At 37.5% G+C, this 20,812-nt stretch overlaps 1 protein-coding gene across 4 annotated transcripts in view; it reads left to right on the top strand.

The window, feature by feature from the left end:
• Positions 1-20,812, top strand: part of LOC145671790 (protein FAM117B-like) — a 70,002-nt gene that overhangs the window by 2,626 nt on the left and 46,564 nt on the right. For 3 of the 4 annotated variants that reach the window (XM_081741004.1, XM_081741003.1, XM_081741005.1), the window contains exons 2-4: positions 6,729-6,889; positions 12,606-12,700; positions 16,766-17,036. In XM_081741004.1, coding sequence (XP_081597130.1) covers positions 6,729-6,889; positions 12,606-12,700; positions 16,766-17,036 — 527 coding nt within the window. Of the gene's footprint in view, positions 1-397; positions 587-6,728; positions 6,890-12,605; positions 12,701-16,765; positions 17,037-20,812 lie in introns of those variants that run through there. The other variant, XM_081741006.1, reaches the window with a different exon arrangement.

The raw sequence follows: 20,812 nt of genomic DNA on the forward strand, positions 1-20,812 counted from the left end.
TCGTGGCTAAGTGGTTAGCGTACACACCTTTGGCGCGGCAGACCCGGATTCAATTCCCGGCAGGAGCTCATATTCGGATTCCACGTAGATCCTGTAGATTCAGTAGATCCTGTCTTGTATAGCCTCGCTGCTCAAAGGGATGTTAAACTTCAAATCAACTCAACTCATATGCAGCTCACGACGTTTGGTACTCAGCGGAAACAAAGGAACAACGAATACTGTTGGAAATACATCATGTTTGATCTGTCCCTTTAACACTGATAGTGATAATAGTAAAGGAAAAAGTACAAAATGTGATCTGAGTGTCGGCATTACTCGAGTAGACGGTTCTGCCAAACCTAGACTCATTTCTTACATTATCATGTTAGAGCTTTGTATTTCTTTCAGCAGAGCATGCACTAAATGAGAAGCTCCATTACTTCTCGCAGATTGACTTCAGGAGAGATCAGTATAAACACAGTGTCGACGTATTCCATTAAAAAAAAAAAAAAAACCGCAGTGCATAAAATACGAACCAACTTGTGTTAACTGGTCACTGAAAAACCACGAATGCTATCTAATCGAGTCAGGGCAGGAGTGCAGCAAGGTGGTCAAGTGGTAGCAAGAAAGTGCGTATGTAGGGAGTAGGCGTCAGTGAAGGGGGGTCGTGGTATACGCATAAACGAGGATAGTGGAAGAGTACACTTATACATACAATACTTTCACTGTCATTTAAAAATTCATGTCAATATGCTGTGCATTGACAATAATTACTTATATTCACACTCTCATTCCTTCGCGAAAATTGTTTCACTTCGTATTTTACCTATACATTTTCTGTTTGATAAAACCGTCTGCTCGAGTGAACTCATAATGTCAAGTGGAGTGATGTAGTTCAAAATTCTGTGCATTCAGAAAATAAACAAAAGGCATGGACTTCTGTGTTATTAGTTGTATTTCATGATGAGTTCATGACAACTAGCAAAGACACGTATGCGATGCTAAATTTAAAATTCCTCTCTATTGTAACACATTTCCATTATATAACACAACAGTAGAGCCATTGCGTACAATAGGACACGAAAGAAGGAAGGTGAATGTTTATGTGCAGATAAAGCTTAGGGTTTTGTGCCGCTGTAGGTTAAAGATGTGAGGCTTAGATTAGGTCTCATATTTCTGGACCTACTTTTCGGCATTTAACCCACAGTTCATTAGTTCCATCATTAATATTTAAAAATATTGCCGTGCAAGTTGATTATACGGATCCATGCATAAATTCATGAAATACATACTTCATTGTCTTGCATTCACTTTTTGTACTTTCACCAGCCATTGTTGAGGTGTGAAGTTGCATGTCCAGGTGCAGATTCACTTTAAGAGGTATTGTGCAAAACCAACCAACCTGTGCTAGGTGGCAACTAAAAAGCTCGAGTGCTGTCTGATTGAGCCTGGGCAGGAACGCAGCTGGGAGTCCCAAGCGGTAGCAAGAGGCTGTGTCTAAAGGGGGCTGGCGCGTCAACGATGGCGGGTAAATGTGGAAAACCATTGCTTTCACGATACTAGGATATGTGATTGGTCCCTTCATTTACACTTTCACTTACAAAACTGAAAAAAAAAGGGGGTTTAGTATTCTCCACATCTTACGTGCTCCTACGTGCTGATGATTTGTAACAACTTCAGAAATTTGTAAGAACTTCACAAAGACTTCATTGGTTCCGCTTCCTAACTCTTCACCTTCGTATACCCAGAATCACCTTTACTTTATATTCTGTGCTTAATGGCTACATAATGGAGAATGTGTGCAGTGTGTTACATTTCAATTTCTGTTTTTCTACGTACAAATCCGTGTCGCATGTAACAACACAACGTTCTTCGATTATCCAAATACTAGTCTATTGCAATATTATTACTAATTTTTCTGTAAATTTTAGAAATTGTCCAACCTCACTACTTACCTTACGGACGAATTCGTGCAAACCACGTTCGACTGTGATTAATGTATTTTCACGTACATAAGTATCTCACAAATAAGAACACACCACATTTTTATTATTTTCATAATACTCTATTAAAATATTGTTACAATTTGTTTCTGTGAATTTTACAAATCTGTGGATCCGTATAATCAATCATCATCAATATTGTTACAAATTATCTCTGTTCTGGATAGCCTACGTAGCAATTTATCGCCGTGTGTAATGAAACAAATATCGCTCGTGGTTTTATGTTAGGTTAGGACAGGGCCATGCCGTGGAAAATCAGCGCCCGGGGCGAGAATATACGACGGCGCCCCCATACATATATTCCAAGCAATTTTTCCTTTTTTCTCCCGAATTTTTCGCCCCTTCACCGCCCGGGGCTGTCGCCCCGCTCGCCCGCCCACAGCACGGCCCTGGGTTAGAATGGGCTGCTTTCATGACTAATAGGTAGTTGCTTCGGTTCTTTTCCCGATTGCTTTCACTGGCTCCGGTAAGGTTTGTGATTCCACTTCGTTGGTTTTCCAATATAATTTTTCCAAATAAAGATCGAATCCTTTTGTTCCATTCAATTTAATGATTCTGAGTTCCATATGATATCTCCTGTCAGTCAAACTAGTCAGACGACCACTTTTATCAGTTAAGAAGCTGTTGCAAAGTTGATTTTGGTAAGGAAGGAGGGGGAGATAAGTAGAAATGTACAAGGAGGGATTGTCATGTTTCGAAGTTGTTCTATGCAAAGAAGGGCACAGAAAAAAAGGAAGAAATTGGTTGTTTCTAGACATGTGCACTAGAGTCATTAACCCAGCGGAACTTGCGTCTGTTAATGTGACTTGAGCACTGGCGCCTAGTCTCACAGACCCATTTGTTAAATTTTAAATCTTTACTAAATAATTTTTGTTTAAGTAAGAAGTTCAAAAGTTTCAATATGTTATATATATATATATATATCTTTGTTACCTTGTGTGTGCGTTTGCGTTGTTATGCCTTGTCCAATATTTCAACCACTTTTTTCACTATGACCATCTTCAGGGTATTATCTTCTATTTACAGTTAAGTACTGGTCCTCTAGATCTTCATAAATTTCATTTTCTTTCCCGTGTATTCCTAATTTATACTTCAATTTCAGGTAAAATATATAATATAAATGTAACCACATCTCGAGTACACTAACTAACTCTATGGCGTATGGAACCCGGAGGTTCAGTACCACATTCACAGAAACTGTCCATTGACTTCCGTCCTTAGCCAACTGTATCCAGTTTATACTTTGTATTCTTATGCGAGATCCATCTTAATATTGTCCTTCTATCTGCGTCTAGACCTTCCAAATGACTGTTTTCCGATTGGACTTCCAGTTAAAACTTCGAAAGCACTCCTACTTTCTTCCATTCTGACTTCATGACCTGCCCACCTGAGCCTCCCAAGACTTGGTGACGCTAAGAATGTTTGGTAAGCAGTATAAATTATGGAGTTTCCTCTATTCTGCATTCCCGTTCCTCTTGGATGCGGATATTCGTCAGGATTTTATTTTCAAACACTTTCAGTCTGCATTCTTCCCTTAAAACAAGCATGCTAAAACTCAATAATCACGCAAATACAAGGCAATGGATCTTTATTTTATTTATATAATCTGTAGCAGGTGCAATATATGCTTGGCAAGTAGTAGGAAACTTTATAAAGTTGAACCTTAGACTTTAACCACTTAGACAGAAGCTCGTTGAGTTTGATTTTTTAGATACACAATCTTTCAGCTCTGAATTAAGATTTAGGAGAAATTGTTATAACTAAAAGGTATCAAGATGGTGCTTCTGATTTGATCTCAGATCAAGTGAGTTTGTGGCGGACATAATCGTGTCCGAGTGTTTCTTCCAGATTCTCCCGTTTTCTTCCACATTTTCATTTCACTAATTACATAATTAATTAATCATCCATCTCTTTTATCCTAAAAGGCATAAAACTGAAAGATTTCGTTTTGTAATGAGTAGGGGGACAAAAGAATTGAACGTAGCGTTTGGTCATTGTAGCCATATTTGTCGTATAGAGAGAGTGAAACAAGTGGCTCCATCTAATGCAAAACTTGCCTTTTCCAAGTTAAACCAGAAATTTTATTTCATTTCGCCTGTTTGAATCTGACATACCCACGTTGGGTCTTTCAGTTCTCTACCTATTGACACGTTTGAATATATGAAAGTTTCTAGAATACCATTCTCGTACAATTCGAAAAACGATTGTGAAACACCAGAGTCGTCATGCAAGAGTTTTCCGTTAAATCTCTTCGTCTATGTAAATGCAAGTTCTGCTTTTCATGGATTCAGATGTAAAATATGTATTTACCTTTCACTTGAATGCATACGAACAATTCATTCGTTGGTTTTATTTTATTTTACTCCTATTACGAAAAAGAGTGAAATAATAGTTCGTCATATTAGAGTCAACTTCATTTTCTCGTGATAAAGAAATTCTATTCCCAATATATTTTGACTACCCACATAGCAGTCATGATAGATCGATAAATGGACAAGGTTAATATGTTTGGAAAGGTAAGTGCATAATTCTGTGAAGAATTAAACAATTATACCAATATTTAAATAAAATTAAAAAAAAAAAAAAAAAAAAAAAAAACGAAATAATTGCAGCTTATAAATCTTCACCGTGAAGATTTCATTGACCTAGTGTTGCTTTTTTAAAGAATATTGTTGCTTGAAGATAATTTTCTTAATCACTATGAACTTACTTCTGAAAGAATACACTGAAGGGTTAATGTCTAGTTTTCTTCCGTTCTCTATGTTTATTGCCTCCTTTTTACTGGATTCAAATTAGGGATTTAAACTGTACACCAAAAAAAACTTCCAGACTTTCTCTGAATTTACTGCCTTGCTTGTAAAAGATCAAAATCTAGAGTCTTTCTATTTAAAGTATGCCCTCGGAAAATATGTGAAACATACTTCGGTCCCACCCCCGTCATCACGTTATGGAGGAAACTTTTCCTTTGCTTTGGGGAAAGAAGGAAATGACATTGACTGCGTTGCCAATTTGTCATTCAGTCATTTGGTCTTGCCGACTGAAGATCGTAGGCTATTTTGCATGGCTAACAAGACAGTACACAGCGAAGCCCGGGAAATAATTAAATGTGGCAACCCTGTTCGCATCCAACAATTGAAGGATCTCGGTCAAAGTAATTGTCCTATTTCATTCGACGGAGGTACGGGAAAACACACATCGATAGTAGCGCCACCAAGGTCACACATGAAATAAAAATACTCTAGAAATATTACATCATAACCCTCCAGTGTGTCCTTCTAAAAGTGAAAAAGTAAATTCACACTGAGTAAGAAAAAAAAACTGAAAATAATTTATTCTAACACCAGGAGTTTAACTGGTAATGTGATTCTTCAAGCAACATAAAATTCCTTAAGGAAGTTGTCCTAAAGAAAACGACAAGTTGGTCAGTCAAATGTCTCAGGGGAAAATTAAAATATGGTGCTTAAGTGAGTGTAAACGATTATTAATATTCCATACGCAATTTATCAAGTCAGTGAATGACTTCAAAGATAAAATTGTTGATAGCCAAATCCTCCTCTTTCGTGTTTTACTCTCTGCATGTTGTGGATTTCAATACGTTTTGTTTTGTTTATGACCTTCTCTTTAATTTACATTTAGTTTCTAATTTGTTTTAGTAATGCTTTATTATTGTACGTAGAATTAATTCCTTGTAGTCTTATGTTTTTTACGTCGTATTCTAAAAATAATTACTCCATTGTAAATCACTTGGTTCTCCACAAGTGAGTCGCATGACAATTTTTAAGATACGTAGTAATGTTTTACATGCATATTCGTACTGTTTGTGATAGACAACGGGAATACAGAAAGAAATCCGATATTTAGCACTATAGACCATGTCCATGTCCAAAACAAGACCGACATCGTTTGGGAGGTGATTCCTGACACCAAGATAAGACGAAAAGTACAGAGTAATCTGGGTGTACAAATGCTTCCTTTCGGAGTTATGAAGTGCCGAAAACATGAAAAAATGAAATTTAAAGGTCCATATTTCCAAAACTATGGAACCTACTGTAGTCAGGTCAAGACTTCACTTACGAACTAGTATGTGCCCTATCCAAATGTCTTAAGTTTCAGAATCCTGTTGTACTTCCGCTACAATTTTTATAAAGGTAGTTAGTGAGTACTTCAGATTAAATGCCCGTAGCCAAACTCCATGTATAAAAAATGGTGGCGTGAGTACCTTAGGATTCTGAAACATGGATACTTGGATAGCGCATATTAGTTCCTAAGTGAAGTCTTGACCCGACTACGGTAGATCCCATAGTTTTGGAGCTATGGATCTTTAAATTTCATTTTTTCATGTTTTCAGCAGTCTATAACTCCGAAAGGAAGCATTTGTGCACCTAGGTTAGTCTGTACTTTTCATCTTATCTTGGTGTCAGGAATCACCTCCCAAACGTTGTCGGTGTTGTTTTGAAACACCCTTTATATGTACAAAATATCAGCGTTTTTTTTTTTTTTTTTAATAGTCGCTGTTGTTGTTCTTGATTTGGAGTTTAACGTCCCTTTCAGCACCGAGACTATATGAGACATGGATCTACAGCCCATCCGAACCACATAAGCTCCCACCCGGGAATCGAACCCTGTCTTGTGCGTCGTTGAAAATGGTTATGTAAGCAGTAGTACCATCAAGTGATTTCCGGTGGAGTGACCCTAATGAAAGTAAGCTGTTTTCAAATTATGATGTGTTTTTTTGTTTTTTTATAGCAAAATCGAAAACGTTGAACTCAAGGCCAAGTAGTAGTTCCAGCAGTGTGAGCTGCATTCGCAGAACTGCGTCCCTGGACACAATCTATTTAAAAGGACAGTGGCCGCGGGAAAGTTTTTACATGTACTGCGGTCAACTTTTAGTTGACAAAGCGACACAGGTGAATATTGCGGAGAAAGTTTTATCTTTTCTGAGGAGATAGCTGTGAGTCACTTTTATTGCAGTTGACGTGTTTATCCTTCTTTCAAAATGGTTGTAAAGATTTACATAACATATAGTTACTGATGGATGCTATAGGATACATAGTTGATAGTTAAAAGACAAAAAACATCTTACCTAACTTCTTTATTATAAATTATTATGTATCAGTCAATTATGAGATTTCAAGCTGTCTGTGTCGTAGGTGGGCACTTTCTCCACACCTCATTCAACCGTATCGTCACGTCACAAACTTGCCCTCGACCTCACGGCCCCTCACCACCTCTCAACCTCATTCACCCTTACTGCCACGGCTCCGCACCATCCTTCAACCTCTCTTGCCCTCAAGCTTATGGCCCCTCAGCACCCCTCAACCGCACTCACCCTAACCCTTACGGTCCCTCAATAAGCCCTCAACCTCACGTATTGACTTTGAAGGTGAGTGAGGTTAAGAAGTAACCTCGTGAGGGTGTCATAATACATATGTCTGACTTCCTCAGTGTGAGTACATTGAGGAAAAGTCCAGAGAAATCTTAAAATAATATGTGTTATGAATTACTGTAGATATGCCTTAGTTCCATGACAAATGTCCCGGGATCACTCGACAATCAACGAGGAGTCACAACATTTGGTGTGACTATTGATGTTATTATTCTGTGAAATAAAAGCAGAAACAGTTTTCTGAACAAACAATAATTATTTATGTTAACACTATCAATTTTCCAGGATTAAGAAAACGATATTCGTTCTGCTGTAATTGATATAAATATGTACTCTATAGCTTTAATCAGTAAAACTTTTGTGTATTACTTTATAACAAGGGTAAAATGATTTTTTTCCCTTTAAAATATTTATATAACGTCTTTGAACTAAGGAAGAATAGTAAACGTTTTTGACCATTTACACCTGTAAAACGTATGTTTTCATTTAGTTCAACGTGGCAGACTTGTATTTCTTAGCAGTAAATAATTTGTCAAAGACTTTTTTTCGTTCTGATTAGAACTCTTGTTATTTTCAGGCTTTTAAAATTTTCAATAAATTCGAAAGGTATCCACTCATCTTGCTTTTCTGTGTACTACCATAGATTAGATGAGAAAATCACGTTAAACGTAAATTTTTTGCTGGCACTTGTCAACATTGTCAGGACATGAGTAAAGGAAAGTTTTACTGAGGATAGAAATGAATTCTTTAAGTTTTACGTACCATGGTTATTCCGGCAAGGCTAAAGGAGATGGTTATTATGAGACACGCCTCAAGAGCTTATGAACACGCCTACTCCATCGCTTTACCAACATCAAATCGCGGTGAATGATGGTGTACACTGCCTTCAGTGATGTCTGTAGCCGGTTCGCGATACTCCTCTGCGTGGGTGGATCCTCCGTGGTGACCAGACTTCCCGAATTCTAGCTCGTGCGCGGCTAGTAGCAGACCGGGGTTTGGCCTGTTTCTGCCCCACAGGAATCATGTCACGCCTCGTCATACCTGTTCCTTTCAACACCCGTGATATGCCATTTTTTGGACATAGTAAATCCTCGCTCCTTGCCCAATTTGATAATGGCACTATAACTGTAGTTCACGTCGGAAAGGGCAGTTATGTAGCCCTCCTGATAAGCACTTATTTTCGGCGGCATTTATCCCGATATGCGCTTACCACACTTGGCATGCACAGTCAATGGTCCAAGGTGTCCATACAACTGACAGCTTCCTTTTCTTCCCGCTTGGTGGTGCTGCTGCACAAAATGTGTAATTTCGTCACCATAGATCGGAACCAACCTCTGTATATATATATATATATATATATATATATCGAATCTTGCAACTGTTTTCTGTTGTTCTTTGGTGTAATCCATTTTTCTGTCTTATTAGACTCCACACGGAACATTTGATTCCTTTTTCTATCTCTGCTCATCGACTCATAAATCACGCCATTATCCTTGATAAAGGCCTCTTCCGCTGTTCTGCCTTGCTTTTGTTTCCCGTTCCAATTTCAGATTTTCACTAAGATTGGTCCTTAGAAATAGTCACCTTTTTTTTATCTTATCCTTCTATTTTCAATGGTTGACCGAATTTTCTGTATTTAGTGTTTAATAAAATAATTACTAAATTATTTCAACTTTGACATAACTTGTGATGTTTCTATAACACTGCCAATCTTCATATTTGAATAATATGTATATCAGCTGATTTCTAAACATAATGTACTTACGTCGCTACACTAAAGATAATACATTAAGCTGTAGAAAGACGAGAATGTATCATTGACCATACGTAACAAAATGTAACATAATATTCAATCCATACTCACAGCATAATAATGTATGAACCATCATATTGACAGGTAGTCTGATAAATACTCCAGTATGGGCGGAGTTGTCAACAAATGTTTCTTAAAATACATGTTTTTACTGTTTACAGATGATTTGTAAAATATCTTTATTTCTTAGCCAGAATTCCGTTGTACAAATTAAATAATAATTTTTGCCAAAACAAGAGAAATCCGATGATTGTTAGGCATAACTAACTCTTTGTTTTGTGATGAATGGTTTCCAGTGCTCGTTTTCTTAATCTGTTCCGAGTATATTTTGCTCCCAATCCAAACATAATTTCTGATTGATTTTTTTCTGTCGTTTGCTGTAGATACTAATCGATGAGTTTTTGTGGTGCACCAACATCGTGTGGATGAGTCTTTTCGGGGTTCTTCCGTTTCCTCTCACTTTCTTCATTCCACAATTTCGTTAAATCATCAATCACCGTCTCCATAAACCTTGGTGCATAACGGTGGGACATTAAAAAATCGATTAACTTTTAGTGAGAAATTTGATCATAACTTAGCCTTAATCTTTTAAGACTGAGCTTTTTTTTTTTTTTTTTTTTTTTTTTTTTTTTTTTTTTTTTTGTTGTACAAGTTACAAGTGATTAGTTTTCTGTGTAATTTAGCAGAGTGTCTACTGATATTTAAAATACTGGAAGAAATCTGTTGGAAGTTTGTATCGATACTGGAAATACTAAAAATGTACTGGAAATTATTAAGCGATACTGGAGATGAGTAAAAATTCCTTTTGAGACCCTTCAAGATGACAGCCTCATTGTTTTGGTGATAGGGCTGACTAGCCAATCACTGAAAAAGTAATACATTCGAAAAAGGAAATTGGTGTATGGAGTCCGTGGGCAAGTAAGTTTGATGTTGACAACAGTGTACCCTTGGATTTTCTCGGGGTAGTCCCGTTTCCTTCTACTTTCTCATTCCACCAATTCTTCCATTATCGTTTACTTGTTTTAATCATCGTCTCCCTTAGCCTAAGGGGCATAATCGTGGGACGTTAAACTCAAATATTTCATTTCATTTTTTTAAAATTTTATTTTGCATGAAGTTTGTATTCATTTAATATTTGTAAATTATCAAGACAGTAGCACGTCCAAATATATAAACATCAACATGTTACTCTGATTAACGACGCTGAACTAGGTGAGAAAGGGTTGAATGGACTTCAACATACACACTCTCACACACAAAAGAAAAAAAAGACAGGTATTCTAGGAGAACTAAAGTCCAGAAAACACTTAATCTTCTGGTTATTTTTGGATCAAATGATCCAATATATTTCAATCAAAACATTTTTTGTAGGCCTTATGTCTGGAGAACGACATATAGTGTAGCCAAACCCAAACTATCAGTTTACTTAGTATGATGTACTTATTCCGTAGAATGGGGGCTCGGTGGCTCAGTGGCAGAGCGTTCACCTCTGGTGCTTGGGGTCCCGGGTTCGATCCTAGCCCCCGCCAAGTGAACTTTGTGGTGGACAAACACCGTGCTCGTGGGTTTTCTCGGGGTTCTCCCGTTTCCTCTCACTTTCTTCATTCCACCATTTCACTCATCTCTTATCATCACCGTCTTCTTTAGCCTAGCCGGCATAACCGTGGGACGTAAAACTCAAAAATTACATTTCATTTCATTTTTATTCCGTGGAAAATACGAAAATTCGATTTAGGAGAAATTCAAAAATTTTGTGGCCCTTGATCTAAGATCCAATATATTTCAGTCAAAAATTTTCTTCTACGCCTTATATCGGAGAACTACATATAGTATAACCAAACCCAAACTTATCAGTAAACTCAGTATGATGTGCTTATTCCGTAGAAAATACGAAAACTCGAGGGGCCGTTCAAATCTTTTGTAGCCCCCGATCCAAGATCCAGTATATTTCATTCAATTTAAAATTTTCTTGTACGCCTTATATCTGGAGAACTACATATAGTGTAGCCAAACTCAAACTATCACTTAATTTAGTATGATGTGCTTACTACGTAGAAAATACGAAAACGCAGATTTTGGGGGCATTCAAAAATTTTGTGGCCCCTGATCCAAAAACTAATTGAAGGGTTTGGTGCAAGAAGGAGGCAGCTCCACTTTGTGCCCCTATTGAGTTGCACACCCTATCACATAAAAAAAAGAAAAAAAACGCTTCGTTTGGTACAAGAATGAGGCAGCTCCAAAACGTTTTGTTTTAATTTGCTACATACTGGACAAAGTGGAGCTGCCTCCGTCTTGCACCAAACCCTTCAATTATTAGCGAAGATCGCAATCTTTTGATCCATTTTTAGGTTTCCTAATTCCCGTGTTTGTTTCTTCGATATTAACCCACTGGCTCCTGTGCGTTTTTTTTTTTTTTTCTATTAGAATGTCGAAGAAGACTTTGCTTCTTAACATATTGTGCAGGCTGTAAAATATCATAGCTTACTAATCGTAGGTGGATTATCTTTTTTTTCCCACTGTAATATACTGGAATTTTTTCCAGCAGAACACTGGAAATATTCAAGTCAACTCCATTAAACACATGGCTAAGAAATAAATTTATTCTTCCATCTACTACACATTAAATTTGGAAATCATAAACAATTATGCTATTCATACTCGTGAATTTGAATATTGAATGTACTGGATTTAATTACCGAGGAAACTCTGTTATTGTTCATCGGTTGTATAGACTGTAACTAACGTGAGCATATCTGCAGTTCGAACTCCTGCAATCGTTTATCAAATTGTATTCACAACAAAGTTAGCTAAGAACGGAGGGAGGGCCACCCGTGGATAATCCTTCTACCTGTTTGTGCACTGTGCCTTCAATGATAATATAATTGGTTTGCAAATACGTCTCCAAAATTTTTATTTTGTAAATTTCCAAACCATTAAACCTATGACTAAATCGAATAACTTAGGATGCTAAGTAGGCTGCGGTGACTCAGTAGTAGAACGTTTACCTGTAGTGTGTGGAGTTCCAGGTTCGATCCCCTCTTACGCCAAGTGAACTTTGTGGTGGTGGACAAACACCATGTGCGTGGTTTATCTCTGGGGTTTTTCCATTACCTCCCACTTTATTCATTCCACCATTCCATTCATTTCTCATCATCACTGTCTCCTTTAGCCTAACCGGCATAACCATGGAACGTAAAACTTAAAGATTTCATTTCATTTTTCAGCTTAGAATGCTGATTCCATATTCTTTTTCACCCTGCTTGTCCTGAAAGTGTGCAAAGATTGTCCGAAATATATCAATTAATTTTATTAGTTATAGTTAAGCTAATAGGACAAGCCTTCAGTTTTAGTGTCAGTAAGTTGTAGGAGGATCAGGAAATTTTGTCTTGTATGAGAGATTTAGTATTCTGTTCTTTCTTTCTAGACACCTGAAGAATGGTCAGGTGAGCCAAGGAAAACACACAGGTACCTGGAATCATGCGGAAACGAAGATAAGCTTGATAAATATATAAGACACAAGTAAGTATTAGTTAAACATAAAAACCATAGCAGTGCCTTCAGTTTTCAAATCTTATGTTCGTAACAGGTTCGTATTTAGAAAGTTATTAGGGGAGATAAAAGGGCTCTTGGATTATCTCTATAAGAAATGTTACTTTTCATGATTCAGGTTTGAAATAATCTTTAAACAAAAGTTCTTCAGTATTTCGTTTGTAAAGAAAGGATCGAATTTCTACAATCCTCCATTGTTAGTTTTCCTATCTTCCCCTGTGATCTTACATGATCAATTTAAATAGTGTATTTACACGTGTATAAAGCATGGCGTTTTTTTAAGAAATGATTTTTGTTATTTATATGTTTACTTATTTTATTTGCATTTATTCATAAAGCTGGTGCTGTGTGGCTCAAGATGGAATTGTTTGATATGTTTGAGCTTAATTTGTAGTCTCGTCTTTGGATATCTATGTATTATACCCAATGATTTGTAAAAGCATGTGATTCATGTATTTTGAATTATTTCGAATATAATTCGTAGACTGAGCTCCTTTGTGGCTAAGCGGTTGTACCTTTGGCATGGGAGACTCTGGTTCGATTTCCGGCGGGAGCTCATGTAGTTCGGATTCCACGTTAATCAGTAGGTCCACGCAGTGGCGTAGGGAAGGGGGGGCCCAGAGAGGCCGCCCCCCAAAGAGATCCGACAATGTACTTTGATGTTTGTAATTTTTCTATATGTACCTATAACAGCACTTGCTTCCTCCCAAACACACATCCTGGCTACTCTACTGGGTCCACGTCTCATATAGCCTCGCTGCTGAATGGGACGTTAAACTCAAAATTAGCTGAACTCAACTCAACATAATTCGTGGACAATACTATGTGTTACGTAAGGATTTCTCCACCTGGGAGTCGCGAATGTAGGGGAAAACAAATGTAATAGGAACTTCAAAAATACATTTTAAATTTTTAGTTTCTTGTTTTCAGAAATATTTTATATTCATACTTACCGTCAAATACGACAAAGTAAGTTAAACAAAATTTTAACCAAATAGAAAATCGTTTAGAAAAACAATACAATTGAAATAAAAGAAGAAAAAACTGTCGAAATACTCCATATTAAAATACAATTCAAAATGAAGATTACTCACATATACATCTATAAGCGAAAGTAGCAGTAATCAAAAAGCTTATTGCAAGACCGAAAATTACTTGTGGGGGGTTGGTGACAAGAGGATGTGACAAAAGTGAGTCGCGATATCAAAATAGGTTGAGAAAGTCTCTGCAGATTAGGGGATTTGTAATTTATTTTTATAAAATTGTGTATTACTGGCGTAAATAGGTGTGATAAAAAAAAAAGTCATATGGTAAAAATATACCGTGGGGATCATTGATATTTCCAACAATAAATTTATCATTTGAAAGTAAGAAACAAAGAGTAATTGCTTGAGTATTATCTTTTCTATCGGACAAAGATATTCATGTGGATATAATTACTCTCACAGAATATCATAGTGACATAAATGAATGATATAAGTATTAAAGAGTGAAGAGTTGATTTTCGAAATATAATATATTCCAGAATTCAAATTGAAATTTGTAGTTACGCATAGAACATCCACGACAATGCTAGCAAAGCTATGTTAATGAAATAAGTCATATTCACATTGTCTTTTCAAGGTCATATTAGGATACGTTTCTCAAGAATATATTATGATTCATACCATATATACTCGAATTTAAGACGAGGGGCCGCGGTGGCTCAGTGGTAGAGCGTTCACCTCTGTTGCTAGGGGTCTCGGGTTCAAACCCTGCTCCCGCCAAGTGAACTTTGTGGTGGACAAACACCGTGTGCGTGGGTTTTCTCGGGGTTCTCCCGTTTCCTCCCACTTTCTTCATTCCACCATTTCATTCATTACTCATTATCACCGTCTCCTTTAGCCTAACCGGCATAACCGTGGGACGTAAAACTCAAAGATTTCATTTCATTTTCGAATTTAAGACGCACTTTTTCTGTCAAAATTTTAGGTATAAAATGAGGGTTTGGGGGTCGTCTTGGAATCGCATACAAAATGATAATGATAGTTTGTATTCAGACAATGAAAGTGCTTTTAAGCAGTATGTCCTCTGTTCACGCTGTAAATAAGATTGTACCTTTGTTCTCCTTTTAATCTTAATATTTAAATGTTTACTTTGAACAAATAAACCCGTATGATTTAATATACTGTCAAATTCTGACTTGCTTCATTAATTTTTACGAAATGCATCTTAGAATTGAATACAAGAAATTGGCACAACTTTTAAAGTTTAGAAATGGGGATGCGTATTCGAGTATAGAGGGTAATAGAAAATCAAGTGCTTGCAGAAAAGAAGCAAATGAATTGTGAAAATAGCTCACTGTTGACTTTTATATCAGCAGAAGCTTCGAAATAGTAGAGTACGCTATTCGTTATATAATTTAGTTCAATTACTGCTAACATTTAATCATTTGTTTAAATGACAATTTCTCCTTTGAATATTTGAATGAATCTTTCCAAATCTTCTGTTAACCTTCTATTCAAATCGGAAGTGGTAGAAGTCAACCGTTTCCGGTTTTAACGTTCATCGGCATACAACAAAAACGGTAATAGATAGCGATATTTGGAGATCAGCAATCGCTTCAGCGTCTCAAGATAACATACTGTCACCATCACCAACACACTACCAAAAACCAGAAGTGGTTGGAGTTAATACTTATTTCCGTTAGGGATATCGAAAAACGGTTTTAAATACAGATTCAGCGTCCCCAAAATGAGTCTTACTTCGACTTTTATCTATCGGAAACTGAAATGGTTAAAAATTAGTTTTATTTGGACTTTTTTTTCTATCTATTAAATCCTGAAATGGTTAAAAATGAGTCTTATTTCGACTTTTATATATCTATTGGAACCTGAAATAGTAAAATTTAGTTCTGTTTGGACTTTTTTCTGTCTATTCAAACCTGAAATGGTTAAAAATGAGTCTTATCTATCTATTGGAACCTGAAATGGTTAAAAATTACTTTTATTTGGACTTTTTTCTATCTATCCAAACCTGAAATGGTTAACAATGAGTCTTATTTCGACTTTTATCTATCTACTGAAACCTGAAATTGTTATCACATAATGGATAAAAACAACAATAGTTAGCGACAAGCAGATTTTTTTATATGGATTAAGTACCAAGAATATATAAGAATATGTTTAATCTCTTATTCTTTTTGATGCAACCAGAAGTGATAGACAACAATATCACGTCCGGTTTTAATGTAATCTTATAGAGACAAAACAGTAAGAGAGAGCGAGTAATGGTTTTTTAATAAGGATTCAGCGTCCGAGGAACGCTTTGATGTTCTATCTTTGATCTAATTCCTCTGTTCAAGTACTTAGGTAGCTATAGATGTACTACTTCCAGTTGAGTATTGGATTCTCATAGTTTGGGAGTCTTACCATATGAAACTTTGAAACGAAACTCACTTGTTACTGTAATTAAGATATGTTGTCTGCGTCTGAGGTCACTGTTTCATTTTTAAGAACTGGATTTTACCTGTAAGGTTTCTATTTTAATGTTCAAATGTTGTTATTCTGCACTAGAGACGGGGCTCTGAACTAGAGACCTGCATGGGCCGGGCTCGGTCCGAGGCCCAAAGCCCGGCCCGGCCCGCGGGCCGACTCTGTTATTTCTTTGGACCGGGCCGGGCTTGGGCGGGCCGACACGGATTTCTCTTCAGGTCGGGCCGGGCTGGGGCCGATTAATTGCAATTCTTTAATAATTATTGACTTTCGTTAAACGATAATTAGAATCAAGGCAAACGTTGAAGAAGTGTGTCCGTGAAAAATGTTACAAAATGAAACTTTTAAAATTTATCGGGCCTGGGCTGGGCCGGGCCTAGGTACATTCGGGCTGGATTGGGCTCGGGCCGAAAAATTTGGCCCGTGCAGGTCTCTACTCTGAACACATCTGAGGCGAAGTGTTGCTAAGTAGATAGATATGGACCTAGATTAACTTTTAAAAATTTGTGATCAGATTTTCTAAACGTAACAAGAGTGTTATGTTGTGTTTCCCTCTTTGCAGATTACAAAGAACAAATAAGGAAAATAATAGGGAACGGACAGCCTTAATGCAACCGAATCCTGTGCACGGTGATCATTCAGTTTTATCTAGCTCACAAATCACCTCCCTATGTACACCAACTTCTTCGCATCCGAAAGGAATTCCCATCCCGAACATTCCAAAGCCTTTAGTGCCTCGTATGAGGAACTCCATAGAAGGTTTAAATCAAGAAATCGAAAGGCTAGTGTTGAAAGCGACATCTGCACACGATGCTGAGAGGGAGGAAGAAAAGGTAAGGAAAATGTGATTATAGATTTATCTACCTCACAGATCATCTTCCTGTGTTCTTCAATTTCTTCCCATCCGAAATGAGTTTCCATCCGGAACATAGCGAAGTCTGTAGTGTCCCGTATGATGAACTTCTTAAGAGGGTTTAAATCAAGAAATGAGAGGCTAGTGTGTAAAGCTTTTTTTTTTTTAAATCAATTCATACGAGATACAAGGTGTGATCAAAAAGAACGGAAATGTAGTGGCACAGTGCCATCTATCGATGTTTCCATTTCAAGTAGTTATCCCGGTAGCCTAAACTTTCGCTACAGTGTCGAATTGAAACGAGTTGTGACATGTTAGTTGGCTTCCAAAGGCAGAAGAGTGAAGATGTGTTAAGAGTGTCTGTTACGCGCCAACATTTTGTTCTAAGCTACAAGAAAGTGCTAAAAGAATCTCTCGAAATGTTAAAATCAGTGTATGGCGATGAAACGGTGATATTGAATACTGTTTAAAAATGGTAGGAGCGATTCAGAAGCGGCAAGGAGTTGTTAAAAACGAGCAAAGATCGAGACGTCCTTCGACATCAAAAACATGAAAACGTGGAAAAAGTGACACAAATGATTTGTTCAAACAGGCGAGTGACTGTTCGAGAGCTTTCCGAAGAATTAAACATTTCGTGTGAATTCGTGAAAAACATTGTAACCGCCGATTAAATGAGCAAATGTCTTCCTTCTTCACCACAAAAACGCGCCGTGTTACACCTTAGTTTTGTTCCGCGAGTTTTTTGGCCGGAAAAAGTGTTCCTGTCTGTCCACATCTGTCTTACTCAACAGATTTTGTACCATGCGACTTCTCTTCCCAAAAATTAAAACCGTGCTTAAAAGAAAACGTTTTGATACCATTCCTGACATTGCGAGAGCCACGACAAAGCAGCTGGACGCTCTTCCAAAAGAAGCCTTCCAGAAGTGCTTCCAGTCATGGATTGAATGTTGCGATAAGTGCATTGCTAGCCAAGGACAGTACTTTGAAGGAGATTAAATCAAATTCCATGGAAGCTTATTACCTTGCTCTTAATAAAATGATTCACCGTATTTTTGGTCACACCTCGTATACTTCAGCACATCAGAGAAAGATTGTGGAAATTTCTTCTTTGCATGTGAAATTCTGTTGCTTCAGTTCTTGCTTGTAATGCTATATTCTATAAAAATCTGATATTGAGCTTTAAACTAAACCACCCCAAATACCTAGTGATATCATAAATATTGTTATTATCTGTTGACAGAGATTGTTTCAACACTGATTTTGAAGGTGATACCAAAGGATACCCTTCAACGTAATAGCAGAAGACAACGAATATCATTGTATGTTGGGTGTGGTAGAGAAACATGTGAATTGCAAGACGGGTCTAATGAATGATTGTTCAGGAAAATCGTGTGGCAGTTACAGCTCTGCATAAGGTCGGAAAATCACCATCTGAAATCTTCAGTGTCCTAAGAAAGCTAAGGATAAGCAGAATTTGTCCATAGGATCATCAACATATATTATGACATGTGATTGTGAAAGCAGTGATGATGCATATTGAAAGCAGTCCTGTAAGAAAACAAGCAAGATGGCTCGTGAACTGAACATTTCTAAAATATTGATGTCTCGTGTGCTGAGGAGTTTTCCAGAAGGGGGCGCGGTGGCTCAGTGATAGAGCGTTCACCTCCGGTGCTTGGGGTCCCTGGTTCGATCCCAGCTCGCGCCGTGTGGACTTTGTGGTGGACAAACACCGTGCACGTGGGTTTTCTCGGGGTTCTTCAGTTTCCTCCTACTTTCTTCATTCCACCATTTCACACATTTCATCATCGCCGTCTCCTTTAGCCTAAGCGATATAACCGTGGGACGTAAAACAAAGATTTCATTTCATTTCATTTTCAGATTTCCAGATTTCCAGAAAAATACTGGTCATTTTCTCACTAAATAACTTCAGGTCCAGAAGGAGCAAAAATTGCAGACTCCTCCATCGTTGTGCGAAGGATGGCCACAAGATAATTCTCTTTACTCATATGATCTTCACAATTGAAGAGTCAGCGAAGTATGAAAATGACATAATATATGTCTCCACATCCGAGGACGCTCGTGCGGTAGCGCCAAGGATCCTGAGGAGTGATCTTCGTGCTTAGTGTTGGTTTGAGAGGAAAGGGAAAGTAATAGTTTTACAACGGTACACCTGAGCTTCATTTCTGTGAAAATGGTGTTAAAACGTCGGCCAAATGTACGAAGAGACAGTATTGGAGTCTAATGGTACTATCACCATGTTCCATAATAAGTCTTGGAGTGTTCAGCTGCATTCAACACTTGCCCATAAAGCAAGGACAATACAGGAGTGACTTCAGGGGAATCGGCCTGATTTCATTTCCAGCAGCCTGGACCTCAACCCACTGGACTACAAGCCATGCTAGGGGGCGTGGTCCGCAAGAAGAGGCACCCTTACATCGAAAGTCTCGTTCATGCTCTTCTGAAGAATGGCGGATTTTTCGGTAGAGACCATGCGTATAGCGATTGATGACTGACTTCAAAGACTTGCGGCCTGTGGGAAGGCTAGAGTTAGCCATTTCGGTAAGTGGTTGGTGCTCTGTGTTGGCAACACCCGTAAGTCTCTCACATCCAAATATTATTAAATTAACTTTACAGTTGTTTCTGTAATTCATTATTAATGTTGTAACAGAGTTTACCATATCAGATAGTAACCACCATGGTATGTTCGAATGCTGTCAACTCACGACGACGTTGCATTTCATACGAATCACTCACACAGCCGCTTCCAACAACGTCTCTCACACAACTACAGCCGTCGCGGAGCCCTTCAGGAGTCGTGGAACACAAGTGGTGTCCGCTCACGAATCACTGACCTACCACTCCATAAGTTTTGTATAGTGAGTGTACATTCGTAATTTGCTGCAAGCTTTAAACAAGTTTAATAAAAACGTGGGAGGAGAAACCCATTTTGGGCAGTTAAGAAATCATTTAGGTGTCCGTGCCCCATTTATCCCCCCTTCCCCACCTGTGAGTGCACCGTGGAAATAGGTAATAGCATGTCATGGTTCAATTTAGTTGACATCTAAAGTTTACTATTGTATTTTTGCTATGCTTCCATAAACTATTCAAAGCGATCTGTGGGTACTTTCTGTATTCAGTACGATCCAGGCTTACATTTAAGTTTCAGTCAGGTTTCAATGTCCGTCAGTTGAGATTGCAGGATTTCGTTATGTTAGTTACATTGGCAATCTTGTATAAATAGTATAATGGATTAAATTTAATAGTAAAGTTCTTAGGTATTCTAACAGCATATTACAAGTCGTGACAGAGGTTAATCACATATAACTCAAGTAAAGAGAAATCAGACGATTTCAAATCACAAACTTACAAAGAAATATTGACAGTCAACTTCAACACAAAATTGTACACCTGGTAAGTCATTGTCCTTTCAACTTTTCACCTGACTAAGGTCAGTATCTTACTGACTCTCAGACACGTGAGAGGTGAATGTCTTAATAGATATACCATAACAAATATAAAATATTAGTTACAGGGTCATGTCGACAGGAGTTGACTTGAGAATCTCAGCTTGTTAAGTTCACTGTAGCGGTCAGATTTTGATTCCTATGTAAGTACCATTACACCTCACGTTATCGTTGGTTATTATTACGAGGGGTGTTTGGAAAGTAACGTTCGATTGGTTAATAAGAAAAATACCAAAGTAAATAAGAATAATTTATTATGTACATCTGAGAAGTACTTCTTTGCTCTATTTTT

Source organism: Thermobia domestica, chromosome 15 (genome assembly GCF_964235325.1).
Source record: "Thermobia domestica chromosome 15, izTheDome1.hap1.1, whole genome shotgun sequence".
NCBI classification, from domain to species: Eukaryota; Metazoa; Arthropoda; class Insecta; order Zygentoma; family Lepismatidae; genus Thermobia; species Thermobia domestica.